Source organism: Chlorocebus sabaeus, chromosome 6 (genome assembly GCF_047675955.1).
Source record: "Chlorocebus sabaeus isolate Y175 chromosome 6, mChlSab1.0.hap1, whole genome shotgun sequence".
In the NCBI taxonomy this organism is placed as follows: Eukaryota; Metazoa; Chordata; class Mammalia; order Primates; family Cercopithecidae; genus Chlorocebus; species Chlorocebus sabaeus.
In genome coordinates, this window is record NC_132909.1 from 17335859 (window position 1) to 17355949 (window position 20091).

The 20091-nt window shown below is 47.9% G+C and overlaps 1 protein-coding gene across 11 annotated transcripts in view; it reads left to right on the forward strand.

The window, feature by feature from the left end:
- Positions 1-20091, forward strand: part of POU2F2 (POU class 2 homeobox 2) — a 91994-nt gene that overhangs the window by 62431 nt on the left and 9472 nt on the right. For all 11 annotated transcript variants that reach the window (XM_073016396.1, XM_007996956.3, XM_007996958.3 and 8 more), the window contains 2 exons: positions 16613-16718; positions 16817-16908. In XM_073016396.1, coding sequence (XP_072872497.1) covers positions 16613-16718; positions 16817-16908 — 198 coding nt within the window. The remainder of the gene's footprint in view (positions 1-16612; positions 16719-16816; positions 16909-20091) is intronic.

The following is a 20091-nucleotide window of genomic DNA, read 5'->3' on the forward strand; positions in this document are numbered from 1 at the left end:
TGGACTGTTCTGACCACCAGCCACATGCCAGGCAGTTCCTAGCAACCCTAGGAAGCTTTGGGAGATGTTGCTGTCCCATCTTACAGTAGGGTAAAGTGAGGCTTACAGAAAGGAATATCCCACATCATAATCCTTCCTCTGGTGGTGTCTTGGGGGCAGTGCTTGCTATGCATCTCGCTGGGAGTTCACAGCCTCCTGGGAGGTTGAGATTGTTGTCCTCAACTTACAGGTAAGGAAACCAGGAGTCACTCCCGTGAATGGTACCATGTGGATACAAAACAAAAGGCTGAGAATGAGTGCCGTACCCTCGTTGTGTCCCCTGGCTCATCCAACAAGATGCTCTTTCAAGAAAAGGGGCCTGGGATCTATGAGTTAGGAGGTTCTACATCACCTGCCCAACTCTGGAGCTTTTGCTAGTCCAGAGTTAAGCATGAATTAGTGGCTGTCTCAGTTTCCTAGGGCTGCCATAACGTAATACCACCAACTGGGTGGCTTAAGACAACAGAAACATATTGTCTCCAACCACAAGTCCAAACTCAAAGTGTCGGCGGGGCCATGCTCTCTCTGAAGGCTTCCAGGGAGAATCCATCCTTGACTCTTCTGGCTTCCGATGATGCTGTCAATCCTTGGTGTTTCGTAGCTTAGTAGATGGCTGACTCTGATCCCTGCCTCCTCTGTTGTCACATGGCCATCTTCTCTCTGTGCACCTGTCTCTGTATTCAAATTTTTCTTTCTTGTAGGGACACTAGTCATTAGTTTAGGGCCCACCCCGATGACCTCGTTTTAACTTGGTTACATCTGCAACCCTATTTCCAAATAAAGTCACATTTACGGGCACCAGGAGTGAAGACTTCCACATATCTTTTTGGGGACACAATTTAACCCCTAACAGTGGCCAATAGAGTTCCCATAAGGACAGCCAGAGGAGCAGAGTGGGAGCTGAGTAGGCTTCCTCTTCCAAAGGGCAGCTGTCTCCAGCCCACTCCTGTCCAACCCTTCCCACGTCACCCATTCATGTTGTCTGTCTGGTTTCCACAAGCCTTAGAGTTGTGGCCACGTTTCAGGGCAGTGAAGGTCCTAGGAAGCCCTACAGCAAAGCCACCTGTTAAACTTCCCTTAGCCTAGCGTTTCCCTCAGTGAGTGCTCCACAAAAGGCTTTTCTCTTACTCCATCCAGCTGCTTCCACAGAACCCTAGATATAGATGCTGTCCATGCAGGGAGCTGTCCAGCCCTGGTGAGGCTGTTCCCTTGATACGGTTCACCCCAATAATGGCCTGTTCCATTCTTGACCAATGCTTCCATTTGGGACTTTCCTTAAAGCTGAGCTGATACCTGCCTCCTTAGAACTTCCTTCCACTGGGCCTGGTTCTTTGGAGACACTCTGTAAACTGGGCCCACGGCTCCGTGATGGCTCTTGTAGATGTAGCCTTTTTTTTTTTTTTAATGAGATGAGGTCTTGCTTTGTTGCCCAGGCTGGAGTGCAGTGGTGTGATTATGGCTCACTGCAGCCTCATCCTCTTTGGGCTCAAGTAATCCTCCCACCTCAGCCTCCTGAGTAGTTGGGACTACAAGTGCATGCCACCATGCCCAACTGATTTTTTTTATATATACATATTTTTTTGTAGAGACAGGGTTTTGCCATGTTGCCCAGGCTGGTCTTAAACTCCTGAGCTCAAGCGATCTGCCCTCCTTGACTTCTCAAAGTGCTGGGATTACAGGCATGAGCCACAGTGCCCGGCCCAAACATAGCCTTTCAATACCTGACTCTCCAAGTAACAGTAACTTAGTCTGTTGGGTGCCACCTTTGTTCCAAGCACCATGCCAGTGATGGCCTCTTTGCACCCATGAATACTCCCCACAGCTGAGGCTCCAAGGGGCAAAGTGACCTGCCCCAGATTATAATGTGAGCAGGAATGGCAGAGCCGGCCTGGAAGTCCAGGGGTCTAACCACATGATCCGCGGCTGCTGCTTTTAGCTGTCCTTCACGGAACATGGTTTCTAGCCCCTCCCACCCTGGCCACCAGAGACTCCAGCAGCAGGTGTTCCATTTGCCTCATAACATAGACACCCCTTTACTGAGCAACGCCAAGGGCTTGGGGCTCTTCACTGGGGCTGGGCTCTTTCACATCTCAGTGGCCCTGCTCTTGTTCTCTCTTTTCTGTGGAAGTCTGCTCCCTTCCTTTACCTGGACAGTTCCTCTTCATCTAAGCCCCAGCCCAGGAGTCCACACCTCTAGGAAGTCATGATGACTTCCCTCCCTCCAGCTGTGCCTGAATCTGTCCGAGGAAATATCAGTTGAAGGAACAAAGAATAGAGGATAGAAGGCGGAACAGGGCAGCCTAGCACAGACCCAGCCAGGCCACCACCTCTGTAAGCAGCAGACGTTCTTGCCTATGCACTCCTAGAGCCACCTCCCCCAGCTCCCCAGGGACGCAGCAGCAGCACACTGAGCCTCCACCACCTGCCATCCAGCCCAGGCCCTGATTGTCAAGGTCTCCTTAAACCCCTCCTCCTTTCCTCTCACTCCTCCTTCCCCAGCTCCCCTCAACTCAGATCTTTCCCTTTCTGTCCTCAACAAGTGCGAAGCTGGGCCAAGTTTGTTTTCTGGGAATTCTTTCTCACAACCTGAGTTGCCCTTTGACATCATTTCTACAACTGCACCTCCTATGGGCACCATGCCGGGCCCAGGCTTCAGAGGGACCATCTCTTCCTGACTTACCTACCCACTGCTCTAGCCTTCCCCAGCTCCTAGGCTTGGATGGCTGTCCCAGGCTGCATCTCATGCCCTCCACCCCCCAGTCCACTTCTCATGCCTGCTAAGCTCTGATCCTGCAGTCATTCCACAAACATTTCTTGGCCTCCTGTGTGTTAGGCCATGGCAGGAAGCTGAAGACTTAGGAGTGAGTCACAGCCATCCTTGCCGCTGAGGGGCTCCCCGTCCTGCAGTAGAGCAAGCACATCAGTGAGCCACTAAGAAATGTTCCACTTGAAAGATACTAAGAAGCCCAGGAAAGAGAGTAAAAAACACTCATAAATGCTGTCCCTTTGAAATGATATAAAGTACCAAGGAAAAGTCCCCCTTCCATCCCTCTGATGTCAGCTTCCAGAGTAATGCTGATTAAACAGTTTGGCAGGATCCTTCCCTGAAATCTCCTAGCTTATACAGGTGAAGGGGCAATTATAATAGTTTTATAATTTGTCTGTCCATTGCTCAGTGTGACGTCTTCTACCGAGGGGGCTGTGTGGATATTTACCAAATCAATGAGGGATGTTTTGCAGCAGATTTTCAATCAAGGGTAGGAAAGATACCTCTCCAGGGAAGTATTTCAGAATGTCTGGGGTAAGGGCAGGCATTGATTGAAAACTTACGTTGGCCGGGCGCGGTGGCTCAACCCTGTAATCCCAGCACTTTGGGAGGCCGAGACGGGCAGATCACGAGGTCAGGAGATCGAGACCATCTTGGCTAACATGGTGAAACCCCGTCTCTACTAAAAAATACAAAAAACTAGCCGGGCGAGGTGGCAGGCGCCTGTAGTCCCAGCTACTTGGGAGGCTGAGGCAGGAGAATGGCGTAAACCCAGGAGGCGGAGCTTGCAGTGAGCTGAGATCCGGCCACTGCACTCCAGCCTGGGCGACAGAGCGAGACTCCGTCTCAAAAAAAAAAAAAAAAGAAAACTTACGTTAACAGTTAAAACATCATTTTTTTATTGGAGAGTAGGGGGAAAAAATCCTATTTTCCTAATAGGACAATGGCAAATAAAGCCTGACAAAATCTTTTAGGCTGCTAGGACCTAGCAAGTGAAAGTTTCCCAAAGAAACCGACTGAGTGTGATGGGAATGTGGGAAAAGAAATGGGATGTGTGTCTGAGAGAATCAGGACCCACATCTGTCCAGGCTTTCAGGACAAGGTGGGATCTGAACTCAGGGGAATGGGAAGGAGTTTGCTGGGAAGGGGCTTCCAGGCCGTGGGAATGGCAAGTGCAAAGTGAGAAAGCAGGGCAGGCTGCAGCGGCACAAATAGGGATGGATGAACTGGGAGGGAGGAGCCAAAGCCCAAGTCCAGGTGGCTGAAGAAGACCCAGGAATATTTGGCTCAGGTCACTGAAAAGGCCTGGCCTGGAATATCAGGCCCAGCTCCAGGGGTCTGTCTCCCTGTTTCATTGTAGGGCAGGCATAATCGGTGTCAGCGTTTCCAGATTTGTAGCTATCCTGCCCAGGGAGATAAAACACGTCCCCTGGGTTGGGTGGGGTGGCTCAGGCCTGTAATCCCAGCACTCTGGGAGGCCAAGGTGGGCGGATCACTTGAGGTCAGGAGTTCAAGACCAGTCTGGCCAACATGGTAAAACCCTGTCTCTACTAAAAGTGCAAAAATTAGCCGGCCATAGTGGCATGCACCTGTAATCCTAGCTACTTGGGTGGCTGAGGCAAGAGAATTGCTTGAACCCAGGAGGTGGAGGCTGCAGTGGGCCAAGATCGTGCCACTATGCTCCAGCCTGGGCAACAGAGTGAGCCTCTGTCTCAATAAAACAAACAAAAACACGTCCCCTGGCTAGGTTTGAGTCCTTGCCCTCGACCCCAGAGAAGGCAAGTTCAGCTCTACCTGGATGTCGTGACTTGAGGATGGGAAAGTGTAACCCCCGAAAGAGATGGGTTCTGTTGCTTAAGTTGAAGAAAGGGCAGTGGATACCAGGCCAGTCAAAACTGCCCGCCTGGAGGTGTGTGGTCAGTTCATCCACAGGGCCTTGGAGTACAGGAGCCTGGCCCAGGCATGCCAGTTGCTCCCACTGGTTCTGGGGTTGGGATCTGCTGTTGCCTGTCTGTCCTGGAATTTTAGCATAAGGTAGCATGTGATATAACATGCAGTCCATATGTAGGTATTTTTTTTTCTCTGTGTTGAATCATTCTCCATTTGTGGTGTTCTGCCCTGATCTCCACAACTTCCTGGGTTCCATGTCACAGGGCCAACCTCTGGGGGTCCAGAGAAGAACCCACACTGGAGAATGGCCACCTCCTCCACCCCTACTCCCATCTTTAGAGCTTGCCCTAGTGTAGTGACTGTACTAATCGTAGAATGGACTGCAGGGGATAGGAGTAGAAATGAGAGCCCAGAAGGAAGTCCTTGAAGGCATACAGATGGGACATGAGGGTAGCTTGAGCCAGGAGGGTGAGGATGGGTGTCCTGGTTGCTATTTTGTATTGATTGGATAGGTCAAGGATGACTCCTAGGATTTTGGCTTCAGCAGCTGGGTGGTGATGACGTGGTTTCCTGAGTTGGGGAAGATGGGAGGAGTGGGATGTTTTGGAAGGCTGGGGTAGGGAGCCAGCAGTTTCATTTTGGACATGTTAGTGTTTGGAGAGTCTATTAATCATCCACATGGGGACACTAACTAAGCAGATGCATATTTGAGGCTGAAGCTCAGCAGAGTATCTGGGCAGGAGCTGGAAGTTGTTAGTTGTCTGGAAGAGAATGAACTTGGCCAGGCACAGTGGCTTATGCCTATAATGCCAACACTTTAGGAGGCCAAAGCAGGAGGATGGCTTGAGGCGAGTTCGAGACCAGCCTGGGCAACATAGTGAGACCCCATCTCTAAAAAAATAAATAAATAAATAACCAGGTGTGATGATGCATGCCCATAGTCCCCAGGCTACTTGAGAGGGTGAGGCAGGAGGATCGCTTGAGCATGGGAGGTCAAGATGGCAGTGAGCTATGATTGCAACATGACATTCCAGCCTGGGAGACAGAGTAAGACTCTGTCTCCAAAAAAAGAAAGAAAAGGAAGGAAGGACAGATGGACAGATGGAAGGAAGGAAGGACTCAGCCAGATTGGGTTCCTACCCTCAAGAGCTCACAGTCAAGTGTGGTGACATGGGGTGGGCAATGGTAGCAAATGCTCATTTTGAGGGGTATGTTGTAATTTCCAAAATGCTTTCTAGATATTATTACTCAGGCCTCAGAACAAGCCAATGAAGCATTAGACATTATTAACCCCATTTTAAAGATAAGAAAACTGAGGCCCTGGCCGGGCATGGTGGCTCAAGCCTGTAATCCCAGCACTTTGGGAGGCCGAGACGGGCGGATCACGAGGTCAGGAGATCGAGACCATCCTGGCTAACACAGTGAAACCCCGTCTCTACTAAAATACAAAAAAAATTAGCCGGGCGAGGTGACGGGCGCCTGTACTCCCAGCTACTCGGGAGGCTGAGGCAGGGGAATGGCGTGAACTCGGGAGGCGGGGCTTGCAGGGAGCTGAGATCCGGCCACTGCACTCCAGCCTGGGCAACAGAGCCAGACTCCGTCTCAAAAAAAAAAAAAAAAAGAAAAGAAAACTGAGGCCCTGAGAAATGACTCAGTCATAATGACTGCTATTTATGAAGGACCAATTAAGTGAACAGGAATCAGGCTAAACATTCTACACATATTATCTCATTTAATTCCTTTAACAGCTCCATGAAGTAAGACTTATTGTGGTGTCACCTGAGGAAACTGAGGCTTAAAGAGGGTAAGGAACTGCCTGAGGTGTGTGAGGGGCAGTCAGGATTCTGGGCTCCAAGGCCCAGGTCTCTGCATAACACCTTGCATTGTGATCCTATACAGTTAAGGAGGCTGAGGCCCAGAGGGAAAGTGGCTTCCCCCAGGCACACAGCAAGAAGCAGGTGACAGGGCCAAGGCTCAAACCCCTGAGTTTCCAAGCTGGAAGGGACCCTTGCACCCCACTAGTCCAATCTTCCCCTAGGTTAGGCGTTTCCTTGTCACTGTTGTTGCCAGGTGAGGATTTTCACCCAGGTGGCTTCCATGGCAGGCACCCCTCCCTTCCCAGGCAGTGTGTCCCACCACCCGACAGACTGAGATCACTCAGAGTGTCAGAAAGCCTGACCTGATTTTAATTTTAAGTTTTATTTTATCTATGCAGTTATTTATTTTTTTAGAGATGAGGTCTTGCTCTATTGCCATCATAACTCACTGCAACCTCGACCTCCTGGCTGAAGCAATCTTCCCACCTCAGCCTCCCGAGTAGCTGAGACTACAGGCATGCACCATCATATCTGGATAAGTTAAAAAAAATTTTTTTTTTGTTTGTGGAGATGGGGTTTCACTATGTTGCCCAGCTGTTTTTGAACTTGGGGCCTCAAGTGATCCTCCCACCTCAGCCTCCCAAAGTACAGACATTATAAGCGTGAGTCACTGCACCCGGCTGAGTTTTAGTTTATTTTTTAATTAGCAAATAATCATTGTATATATTTATGGGGTAAAATATGATGTTTTGAGACATGTATACATTGTGGAATGATCAAATCAGGCTAATTAGCATACCTATCACCTCAAATATTTATCATTTCTTCATGGTGAAAACATTTAAAATACACTTCTTGTCAGACACAGTGGCACAGTGTAATCCCAGCTACTTGGGAGTCTGAAGCGGGAGGATGGCCTGAGCCCAGGAGTTCAAGGCTGCAGTGAGCTATAATCATGCACTGCACTCCAGCCTGGGTGACAGAGCAAGACCCTGTCTCTTAAAAAACAAAAACTAAAACTCTCTCTTTGATATTTTGAAATATACAGTACATTATTAGCAGTAGTCACTGTGCAATAGAACACGGAATGTATTCCTGTATCTCACTGAAACTCCGTGTCCGTTGTCTGCCTTCCCTTTCCCCATCCATCCTCCCCTCCTCATTTTGAACACAGTCTATCATGATATGGTTTACATAGTTCCCAGACACCACTCATTCCTGTTCTCCCCTACTCTGGACTTAACTTGTCCTAGAGAGGGAAGGTCCAGAACTGGTCACAATTTGCCATATCAGGGATGGGAAAGGAATGTCAACTCATGTACCAACACCATTCCAGTCATGGTGACTGCCAAAGCTTGTGTGGAGGCCCCTAATGGGGGTGCGAGAGGCCACGGGGGATGGGCCGTCTGCCTTGTGCACTGGAGTGAGGTGCAGCACCTGGGCCGTTGCAGGCGGCCGGCTCTGGGGCCCAGCCTCCTCAAGTTCACTGTTACGGCTTTCTCTTCCCCCGCTAGGTGGAACTGAGCCCAGGTGGGAAAGTGGGCAATTCACCCATGTATCCTGTAATCCACATATCCATCTTTCTGCCCCCATTCATAGTCAAAGTCCCAGCTATGGCAAAGTACTGCCAGTCTGTCCTGAGGTTTCATCTCATTCATTCATTGAAATGTATTGATCACCTATGAGGCTCCTGCACTGGGAGGGTGATCAAAATACAGCAATGAGTAAGAATCAGTACTGTCCCTTCTCAGCTTTCATGGACATGGTAGCTCTTGTGCTAGGCTTCCTTAAAGCTTAGGGACAGAACAGCTGATCCACGAAATAAGCCAGCCAGGGTCTTTTCTCTGGCCTGTCTCTACTTACTATAACTTCTCCACCATCTGACTCGGACGTAACACGCCCCCAGGTGGCTTCAGATGGCCATGCTGCCGCTAGATTGTGGAGAAATGGCGCCTCCTACCGGCTTACCCCAGTCCTGAGCCAACTTACTGTTCCTGTTCACCCAGAATCTTATCTTCTCTCCTTTCTTTCTTTCTTTCTTTTTTTTTTTCTTTGTTTTGTTTTGAGACAGGGTCTCGCTGTGTCACCCAGGCTGGAGTGCAGTGGCATGACCATGGCTCACTGCAGCCTCGACCTCCCAGGCTCAGGCCATCCTCCCACCTCAGTCTCCCGAGTAGCTGGGACTACAGGCATGTGTTCCCATGCCTGGATTTTTTGTAGAGACCCCGTCATGTTGCCCAGGCTGGTCTGGAACTCCTGGGCTCAAGCAATCCACCTGTCTCAGCTTCCCAAAGTGCTGGGACTACAGGTGTGAGCCACCATGCCCCACCAGCTTTCTCCCCTTCTTTCATTCCTTTAGTTGGCAAATATTTAGTGAATATCACCATGCCCAAGCACCTTTCTGGGTGAGGATATAGCGGGGAATGAGGTAGATAAGTCTGTGCCCTCTTGGAGCTGACCCCCGCTGTAGTTGGGGAGATAGGCAGGAAGCAGGTAATTGCTATGAAGGAAAGAAAAGAGCGTAATAGAGAGTGTTGGAGGAAAAGGAAGACGTCATCAGAGTGTGTAGCCAGAGAGGGCCTCCCTGAGGAGGGGGCATTCGATGGAGACTTAAATGATGAGGAGGGACCACCTCTGTGTAGATCTAGAAGGGGTATAGCAAAGGTACTGAGGTGGGGACTTCTTTGTGGGTTCAGTAACAGGAAGGAGACCAGTGGGGCTGGATCAGAGTTAGGGAGTGAGAGTTATGTGAGGCAAGGAAGGAGAGGCAAGAGGGGGTGCCAGGCCATGCAGGGCCATGGCCTGGAGCTGGATTATACCACAAATGTGATGAAAGTCAGTAGAGACCTTGTGGCTCAATTTATATTTTAGAACAAGGACTTGGAGTCCATAGACCACCCCTAGAGGAGTCTGTGCATAGAATTCAGAGTCCAAGAACTTGGATGGGAAAAAAAATTACATCTCAATTTTTACTATCTTCTGACCAAACCATAGCATGTCCCTCTATCATGAATGTAGACAACAGACCACAGTACTCAGACTTTGTCACCAAGAGAATGTGCGCAGATTTTCAAATTCTCTTATAGTTGTTGCAGATCTCTCCAAATACTGTTTTCACTCATGATTACTTTGAAATGACAGTAGTCATCAGATCTGTTGCTGGATCTTGTTGCTTAATGTGCTAATAAAGAAACGCATAAATGATTATATGACAATTCGAAATATGTTTGATGACTATATTTTTTTAAATTTTAATTAATTTTTTTGAGACAGAGTCTCACTCTGTTGCTTGAGCTGGAGTGCAGTGGCACAGTCGCAGCTCACTGCAACCTCTGCCTCCTGGGTTCAAGTGATTCTTCATCCTCAGCCTCCCGTGTAGCTGCAACTACAGGTGCCCGCCACCACACCTGGCTAATTTTTTTCTATACTTTTTGGTAGCAGGGAGTTTCACCATGTTGGCCAGGCTGGTCTCGCACTCCTGACCTCAGGTGATTCACCCGCCTTGGCCTCCCAAAATGCTGGGATTACAGGCATGAGCCACCACACTCAGCCAAATTTTAATTAATTAATTTTTATTTTATTTTATTTTGTTTTTTGGAGACAGGTGTCTCCCTTTGTTGCCTAGGCTGCAGTGCCATGGTATGATCATAGCTTACTGCCACCTCAAACTCCTGGGTTCAAAGGATCCTCCCACCTCAGCATCCTGAGTAGCTGGGACTACAGGCACTCACCGCCATGCCTGGCTTATTTTCCTTCTCTTCTCCTCCTCCTTTCCTTCTCCTGCTCCTCCTCCTCCTCCTCCTCCTCCTCCTTCTCATCCTCCTCTTCCTCCTCCTCCTTCTCCTCCTCCTTTTTTTTTTTCCTGTAGAGACAGGGTCTTGCCATCTTGCCCAGGCTGGTCTCAAACTCCTGGGCTCAAAAAGATTCTCACATCTAGCCTCCCAAAGTGTTGGGATTATAGGCATGAGCCACTGTGCCCAGCTAGTTTTTATTTTAGATTCAGGGATACATGTGTAGGTATGTCACAAGGGTTATATTGCACGATGCTGAGGTTTGGGGAATAATTGTTCCTGTCACTCAGATAGTGAACATAGTACCCAGTAGGAAGTTTTTCAGCCCTTGCCCTTCTCCCTCCCTTTGGAGTCCCTAGTGATGATGACTATAATTCTATGTGATTGATTTCATTTGAAACTCTATATATCTGGCTGGGCATGGTGGCTCACACCTGTGACCCCAGCACTTTGAGAGGATGAGGTGGGTGGATCATCTGAGGTCAGGAGTTTGAGAACAGCCTGGCCAACATGGTGAAAACCCTTCTCTACTAAAAATACAAAAATTAGGTGGGCATGGGCATGGTGGGCGCACCTGTAATCTCAGCTACTTGGAAGTCTGAGGCAGGAGAATCACTTGAACCCGGGAGGCAGAGGTTGCAGTGAGCCAAGACTGAGCCACTGTACTCCAGCCTGGGTGACAGAGAGACTCCATCTTGTCTCAAAAAAAGAAAGAAAGAAAGAGAGACAGAAGGGAAAGAAAGAGAGAGAGAAAAGGAAGGAAGGTAGGAAAGAAAAAGAGAGAGAGAGAGAAAGAAAGGAAGGAAAGAAAGAAAGATGCTATATATCTTATGTGTTTTTAATTCTGAGAAGAGGGCAATAGGGTTTTTTATTTTTTTCAGATGCTAAAGAATTCAGGGCACAAAAAAGTTTAGAACTCTATTGTTTTAGACCCCTCTCTGCCTGCCTGGGGGCGAATGGATGGTCTGGGGTAGAAGGATGGTGGTTTGGACCAGGACAGTGACTGTGGACAGGAAGAGATGTAGAGGGAACTGGGAGGACTTGCAGATGGATTGGGTGGATGGGGAGAGGAAGGGAGGTGGGATTAAGGTTGACCTCCAAGTCTCTAGTCTGAGAAACTGGACAGGGATGTGGTTAAATGTTTCCCATCTGAACTTCTCACCATGAGACCTGCAAACTGGGATGCACTTTCCCCATTCTTTCCTCTCTCTGGTGATTCAGAATGAAACCCACAGACACCTCTCTAGGCTTCTGGAGGAAAGGGGAATTTTCACTGAGAGTCATGCCGAGGAGGAACAGGAGTTAACAAATACTTTAATCAGCAACCTAAGGGTTATAGGAAATCAGAAAAACACTGGTAATAAGACTTGATTTCTGGTCTTATTCATTAGATTCAATTCAGTGGGCATTTAATGGGGGCTTACCAGGTTCCGATATGAGTTAGGGATACAAGAAGAATAAGATATGCCTCTGGTCTGCTAGAATTTCAGTCTAGCAGAGGAAAGGTACACATAAGCAAATGCATTGACTTGGGAGACATGCAGCACACAACAGGTGGGTCTCGTTTTGTGGGGCCAAAAGATTATGCAACTTGGAGTCCCTTTGAAAGAAAAAGACAATGTTTGAAACAAAAATTAGGTATGGGGTCTTGAAAGGGTTCACTGTAAATGGGGGGCCATGAAGCATAAGTGTTGCGCACTTCACAGTTGAGGTGAAGCGGAGGTGGAGGGTAGCTGGGCTGGGGTAGCTGGGAAAGGGAAGGCAGGGTGGACATTGTTTCACAGGATAGAGTGCTAAGACTTCAGAACCCTTAAACTTGATTCTAAGATGATTAGCAGCAAGAGTGAGAGAGGTCAGGAGCACAGGAGTACCCCGTCCACTGCCATACACGGAATAAGCAGAGGCACCCCCAGGGGGTCAGGGACTAGCGTTGAACCGTCGAAAAGCAGGAATATTGATCAGCAGTGACTGTTTGGGTGTGTGGGGGTGAGACATTGGGATATTTATTTACTCAGACCAGGTACGTGTTTCAAATCCCAGAGGTGTGGATGGACTTACAGCGTGGCCTTCTAGTATGGTTTTCCAGACATCAACTATGCATACCCAAGCAAATATCCAGATATACTCTTTTTTTTTTTTTTTTTTGACACAAACAGTACCACATCATACCCTCTGTTCTGCCTCTTGAGCTTTCCACTCAACAAGACATCCTGCAGATTGTTCCATATTAGGACACAAATGAGACTCCTCATTCTTGTTGATGACTGTATAGTATTCCACTGTAGAGCTCTACCCTCATTCATCCAACCCGTCCTCTCTTGCTGCATGCCCAGCTACCTTCTACTGTTTTACCAAAATGCCACTTGCTGCTGGGAACAGCCTTCTAGAGAGGTGCAGCCTTCTAGAGTGAGAACAGATAAATTTCTAGCAGTGGAATGGCTGAGTTGAAGGCTGTGTGCAATTGTAATTTTGATAGACATTGCCAAATCACCCTCTCACCAGCATGTACAAGAATGTGTGTTTCCCCACACTCCCCAGTGTAGTATTACACACTATTTTTATATTTGGTGATCTGAGAGGTAAAAATGATATCTCAGTGCAATTGCAGTTGTGTTTATCTTATTGTGAGTGAATCTGAGTGTATTTCCATCCAGAGCTATTCACATTTATTTCACTGGACACTCTCCAGGCCTGTCTGTCAGCCACATTACTACTGGGTTGTCAATTTTTTACTTACGGATTCGTAATCACTATTTTTTTCTTCTTCTTTTTTAATTATATAGAGTTATTTGCAAAATCACTCTTTGTATATTAAAGAAATGAGCCCCTTCTGTTGAATTGCTTATATATTTTCCCAATTTGTTCACTTCCTGGCACATCAAATTGGTCTTTGGAATAATAATAGCATTGGGAAGAATTGAGGGGCATGTCCCAACCCCCACAATTTCCCAGAAGGAAAAAAATTGTAAGTAACATGTTATAGCTTTCAACTCTACACAAAATTTGCCAAGTAAATGATGAAGCATCAGTCTCGGTTCATTAACGTATCTATGTGGAACACCTACTGGGTGCCAGGTGCTGTTCTAGGTGCTGAGGATACAGTGGTGACTGAAACAGTCAAGATCACACTCTCATGGAGCTGACGTCCTAGTGAGAGGGGCATGTCATGAATGAGTAAACAGGAATAGCGATGCCTGGAGATGGTGATAAGCCTTGTGAGGGAGATGAAATGGGGTGATAAGGGGAGGCCGGGCCAGGGGCTGGTATAGACTGGGTGGTCAAAGAGGGCACCTCTGAGAGGGTGACTTTGTGTTAGGACCCAGGCATAAGTGTCAGAATTAGAACTGCCCAGTAGAGGGAACAGCATGTGTAAAGGGCCTGAGCAGGAACAGGAACAAGCTTGGTGCATTTGAAAAAAACAGAAAAGGGCTGAATGGCTGGAGCACAGCCAGGGAGGGAGAGGGCAGTGGGAGATGAGCAGGGAGACAAGCACAGGCCTCAGTATAAAGGGACTTGTAGGCAGGTGAGGGGTTTTGTTTGCATTGTTGAGGGCTATGAGAAGCCACTGGACTGTGTGTGTAAGGCGGTTTTGCTTTTTCTTTCAGAAATGTTTAAACGTAAACGTAGAGAAAATTATGTCATGAACCCCATATACTCTTCACGAAGCTCAATAGATATCAACATTTTGCCAGTCCTATTGGCAAATAGGGTTTCATCTAAACTCCTTACTTTTTTTGGTGGGTGGAGGATTGAATTTTTTTTCCTCTCCCTCTCTCCCTACCTCATCCCCCCTATTTTCTCTTTATTTTACTTTATTTTTTACTTACCACTATACAAACAAGATTTTTTTTTGACATAGGGGTCTCACTATGTTGCCCAGGCTGGTCTTGAACTCCTGGACTCAAGCAGTCCTCCTGCCTCAACCACCCAAGGTGCTGGGATTACAGGCACACACCACTGTGCCTGGCCCTGTCTTAAAAAATACTTTTATTAAAATATAATACATATATAAAGGTGCACAAATCATAGGTATACAGCTATGAGCACTCCCATGGAACTGGTACCCAGATCTAGAAACAATGTGGCCAGCCCCCAGAAACCCCCTGGTGTCCCTTTTCAGTCTTTACTCCCCAAACTTCAACCATTAGAATCATACAGGATGTTCTCTGTCATAACTAGCTCTCTCACTGATGATGTTTGGGAAGTCTATGTTGTGGCATGTAACCGTGACTTGTAGGACTGCTCATTCTTGTTGCCATAGCTTCCACTGAAACAGTTTCTTTACCCATTCTACTGTTGTGGGCACTTGGGCTATCTTCAAGTCCTGCCTATTTCAAATGGTCCACGTGAACATTGTAGTACATGTCTTGTGGTAAACACATACACATGTATGGTGGGTTACATACAGGAGTGGAGTTGCTGGGTCATAAGGGTGGTGTATGTTTAGCTTTCTTAGATAGTGTCTATATTAGTTTGCTAGGGCTGCCAAAACAAAGAACCACAAACTGGGTGACTTGAGAGAAATGTATTGTCTCACAGTTCTGGAGGCTGGAAGTCAGAAATCAAGGTGTCAGCAGGGTTATGAGGGAAGGATCTGTCCCTTCTGAGGGCTGTGAGGGAGGGATCTGTTCCAGGCCTCTCTCTTTGGCTTGTAGGTGGCTGTCTTTTCCCTGTGTCTCTTCACATCATCTTCCCTTTATCCATGTCTATGTCCAAATTTGCCCTTTTTATAAGGACACAAGTCATATAGGATTAGAGCCCACCCTAATGACCTCATTTTTAACTTGATCATCTGCCAAAGACCCTATCTCCAAATAAGGTTAATCTCTGAGGTTCTGGGGGTTAGGATTCCAACATATCTTTTTGGGGGGTGGCAGGGAGTGGGGGGAGACACTACAACCTATAACAGTGCTAAAGAGCTTGCGAAAGTGGTTGTACTAATTTACACTGTTTGCTGGAGCATGTTAAAGCTAATTCCAGACATGATATTATTTGCCTTGGGAGTGTTTTTTTGTTTTGTTTTGTTTTTTTGTTTTTTTTTGGAGACAGAGTCTTGCTCTGTCGCCCAGGCTGGAGTGCAGAGAGGTACAGTGGCATGATCTCGGCTCATTGCAATCTTCGCCTCCAGGTTCAAGCGATTCTCCTGCCTTAGCCTCCCGAGTAGCTGGGACTACAAGTGTGTGCCACCATGCCTGGCTAATTGTTTGTATTTTTAGTAGAGACAGGGTTTCACTGTGTTAGCCAGGATGGTCTTGATCTCCTGACCTCCGCCTGCCTTCACCTCCCAAATTGCTGGTATTTCAGGCGTGAGCCACCGTGCCCAGCTGGGGGTGTTTTTGAAGGAGGAAAGACCTGGTCTGGTTTACAGTTTATTTATTTATTTATTTTTGAGACAGAGTCTCACTCTGTCAGCCAGGTTGGAGTGAATAGGTGTGATCTCGGCTCACTGTAACCTATGCCTCCCAGGTTCAAGCAATTCTTCTGCATCAGCCTCCAGAATAGCTGGGACTACAGGCATGTACCACCATACCTGGCTAATTTTGTATTTTTAGTAGAGATGGGATTTTGCCATGTTGGCCAGGCTGGTCTTAAACTCCTGGCCTCAGGTGATCCACCCACCTCGGCCTCCCAAATTGCTGGCGTTACAGGCATGAGTCACTGCACCCGGCGTGGCTTACATTTTTAAATAATTCTATTTTTTCTGTGGAAATGTTAAAACAAGGCAAATATTTCATCAAGAAAGGGTAGCTGGGCACAGTGACTCCCAAAGTAATCCCAGCACTTTGGGAGACCGAGGCGGGCGGATCACGAGGTCAGGAGATCGAGACCATCCTGGCTAACATGTTGAAACCCCGTCTCTACTAAAAATAAAAAAAAATTAGCCAGGAGTGGTGGCGGGCACCTGTATCCCAGCTACTCGGGAGGCTGAGGCAGGAGAATGGCATGAACCCGGGAGGCGGAGCTTGCAGTGAGCCGAGATCAGGCCACCGCACTCCAGCCTGAGCGAGACTCCATCTCAAAAAAAAAAAAAAAAAAGAAAGAAAGAAAGAAGGGGTAAATAAAGAGTGAGCCCTCCCACGACTGCCCAGTTGGGACTCTCTGGTACCCCATGGTAGAGAGAAGCCTCTGGGTGCCCTTAGCTCAGGGATGCCATTCAAAGATCGAGTGGACCATCCCTCACTGCCCAGTGCCAGATTGCCATGTGGAGCAGCTTCCTGGTTTCAGCCCCTCAGGGTTCAGGTGATGCAGAGAGGATGAAACCCAGCCAGGACTCAGGCTGTCTTTCTGTCCACCCCGCTCCCTGCCAGGACATACAGCAGCTCCTCCAGCTCCAGCAGCTGGTGCTTGTGCCAGGCCACCACCTCCAGCCACCTGCTCAGTTCCTGCTACCGCAGGCCCAGCAGAGCCAGCCAGGTAAGGCCCCCCACCCCAGATGGCCTCCCTGACACCTCCACAGAACTTCCTCACCTTTCCCTCCCCCTCACCCTGTGTATTTCCCCTTGTCCCTCCAGGCCTGCTACCGACACCAAATCTATTCCAGCTACCTCAGCAAACCCAGGGAGCTCTTCTGACCTCCCAGCCCCGGGCCGGGCTTCCCACACAGGTGAGACTGTCCATTGAGTGCACCAGGCCGGGCCAGCAGCAAGGCCTGCTGAAAGCAGGGTAAACGGGGGTGTGGAGCGAGTGAGAGTCTCCTCTCCATTTGACCCAGCCACACTCTGCCAGTGATTTACTGTGACACCTCAGGCAAGCCCATCTCCCTGTCTGAGTCAGCCTCTTCCTCTATAGAATGAGGGGAGCTGGCCCAGACGAGTGGTTCTTAACCCTTTCAGGTACATGGGCTCCTTTGAGAATGTGATGAAAGATTTAGATCTGATCCCCATTCCCCCAAAATGCTCATGTGCAAAAACACACAAAATTGTAGGGCGTTGCGAGCCTTTAGGCTACAAATGCCTCGGGCCTCTTCCAGCACTGCGATGGAGGATTCTCTGAAGAAGGCCTTCATTAGGTGATTATTTCACATCCACTTCCCAGACTGGAGACTGAAAACAAGGCCCACAGGTGTCTTTTATTTGGCCATTGTCAACTAAATTCCCAGAAAGCACCAGATTTTCAGTTCCTCTTGATAAACCAGAAAATCTGGCAGGGCCGTACCTGTGTCTATGTGGTGGCTTGGCACAGTGAGCAGTTGGCCTGACCACTAGCAGGAGCAGAGGCCCCTTAGCGTGCCAGCTCTCCAGACCACCTTGGCACCTGGACCCCAAGGCCTTTCGTTCAGTTTGCTGCCTGAGTTATAGACTTTAATGATCATTGTCACCACCTTTTATGAATTTCAACGTTTTTTTCCACTCATTTTTTATAGCCCCTTAAAAATATATACGTTAACTATTTCAGAAGGACTGAAAAGATTAGAGACTAATACAGGACTTAGCTGCAGTTCTGAAATCCCAAACGCTCTGAAAGTCAAGTTGTTCTTGCACCATTGGTATGAGAACTCATTTGACTGCAAAACCTGCCCTGCCATGATATAAGGCAGTGTGTGACTTTTCTTTGCCCCTCTTGGTATGGCATTTTTGCTGCTGCAAAACTGTTACTGTATCTGATTATGTAGTAATATCCTTGACCCCAGTGGGGGTGGGGGCTGTGCCACATTATCTATGATATACATCCTATGTTGGCTTTCTTTCTTTCTTTCTTTCTTTTTTTTTTTTTTTTTGAGATGGAGTCTCGCTCTGTTGCCCAGGCTAGAATGCAGTGGCTCAATCTCAGCTCACTGCACCCTCTGCTCCCGGGTTCAAGTGAGCGATTCTTCTGCCTCAGCCTCCTAAGTAGCTGGGATTACAGACATGCGCCACCACGCCCAGCTAATTTCTGTATTTTTAGTAGAGATGGGGTTTCACCATGTTGGCCAGGCTGGTCTCGAACTCCTGACTTCAGGTGATCCACCTGCCTCGGCCTCCTAAAGTGCTGGGATTACAGGCATGAGCCACCATGCCTGGTTGCCTATGCAGGTTTTCTGAAAACTGAAACAGGCACGGTGGTGCATGCCTATAGTCTCAGCTACTTGTGAGCCTGAGGAAGGAGGATCACTTGAGCCCAAGAGTTTGAGGCCAGCCTGGGCAACATAGTGAGACTGGTCTCTAATACAACAACAACAAAACCTGAGAGGGGTGAGAGTGGGTGGATGATGAGAAATTACTTAATGGGTACAGTGTACACTCTTCGGGTGATGGATACATTAAAAGCCTAGGTTTCATCACTACACAATACATTTGTGTAACAAAATTGCACTTGTACCCCTTAACATTTTGTTTTTTGTTTGAAACAGGGTCTTACTCTGTCACCCAGGCTTGGAGTGCAGTGGTGCGATCACAGCTTACTGCAGCCTCAGCCTCCTGGGCTCAAGTGAAGCAGTCCCCAGCCCTCCTGAGTAGCTGGTACTACAGTCATGCCCCACATGCTTGATTAATTTTTAAAAGTTTTGTAGAGATATGGCTGGATGCTTTGGCTCACGCCTGTAATCCCAGCACTTTGGGAGGCTGAGGTGGGCAGATCACGAGGTCAGGAGATCGAGACCATCCTGGCTAACACAGTGAAACCCTGTCTCTACTAAAAATACAAAAAATTGGCCGGGCATGGTGGCGGGCGCCTGTAGTCCCAGCTACTCGGGAGGCTGAGGCAGGAGAATGGCGTCAACCCTAGAGGCGGAGGTTGCAGTGAGCCGAGATCACGCGACTGCACTCCAGCCTGGGCGACAGAGCGAGACTTCGTCTAAAAAAAAAAAAAAAAAAAAAATTTGTAGAGACAGGGTTTCGCCATATTTCCCAGGCTGGTCTCAAATTCTTGTGCCCAAGCGATCCTCCCACTTTGGCTTCCTAAAGTATTGGGATTACAGGTGTGAGCCTCTGCACCTGTTGTCCTTAAATTTATACAAAAAGAAAAAGAAAAAGAAAAAAAAAAGACCGGGAGCGGTGGTCACCCCTGTAATCCCAGCACTTTGGGAGGCCAAGGTGGGTGGATCACCTGAGGTCGGGAGTTCAAGACCAGCCTGACCAACATGAAGAAACCCCATCTCTACTAAAAATACAAAATTAGCCGGGTGTGGTGGCGTATGCCTATAATCCCAGCTACTCAGGAGGCTGAGGCAGGAGAATCACTTGAACCCGGGAGGCAGAGGTTGTAGTGAGCCAAGATCGCACCATTGCACTCCAGCCTAGGCAACAAGGGTGAAACTCCGTCTCAGAAAAAAAATAAAAATTAAATTCAACAATAACAACAAAAATCTGAAAAATTAATAATGGATCAAGGACCTGAGTGACGGACATCCCTGCACCCACCACTTGCTTCAGATCCTTTATTTTTAGAGCAATGAATCATCCCAGATAGAGCTGTTGCTGTTTTGTAAATCTCCCTAATTGCCTCCCAGTCCTTTTTTTTTAAAAATTTTATTTTATTTGCAATCTACTCATTGCTTAGGACTTAATTTCTTAAGAGCTGTTTTAGATTCACAGCAAAACTGAGTGGAAGATATAGAGATATCCCATCTATCCATGAACAGCTTCCCACATATCTATATCCCCAACCAGAGTGGTACAAGTGTAACAGCTGATGAACCTACATTGACACATCACTATTACCCAAAGTTCATAGTTGACATTAGGGTTCACTCTTGGCGTTGTACAGTCCATGGGTGTGCACGACCTACTCATCTTTAACCCGGTTCTCTCAACAGGCCCGTTGGGTAGACAGAACAGCAGTGATTGTTCCCATCCCGCAGAGGGGGAAA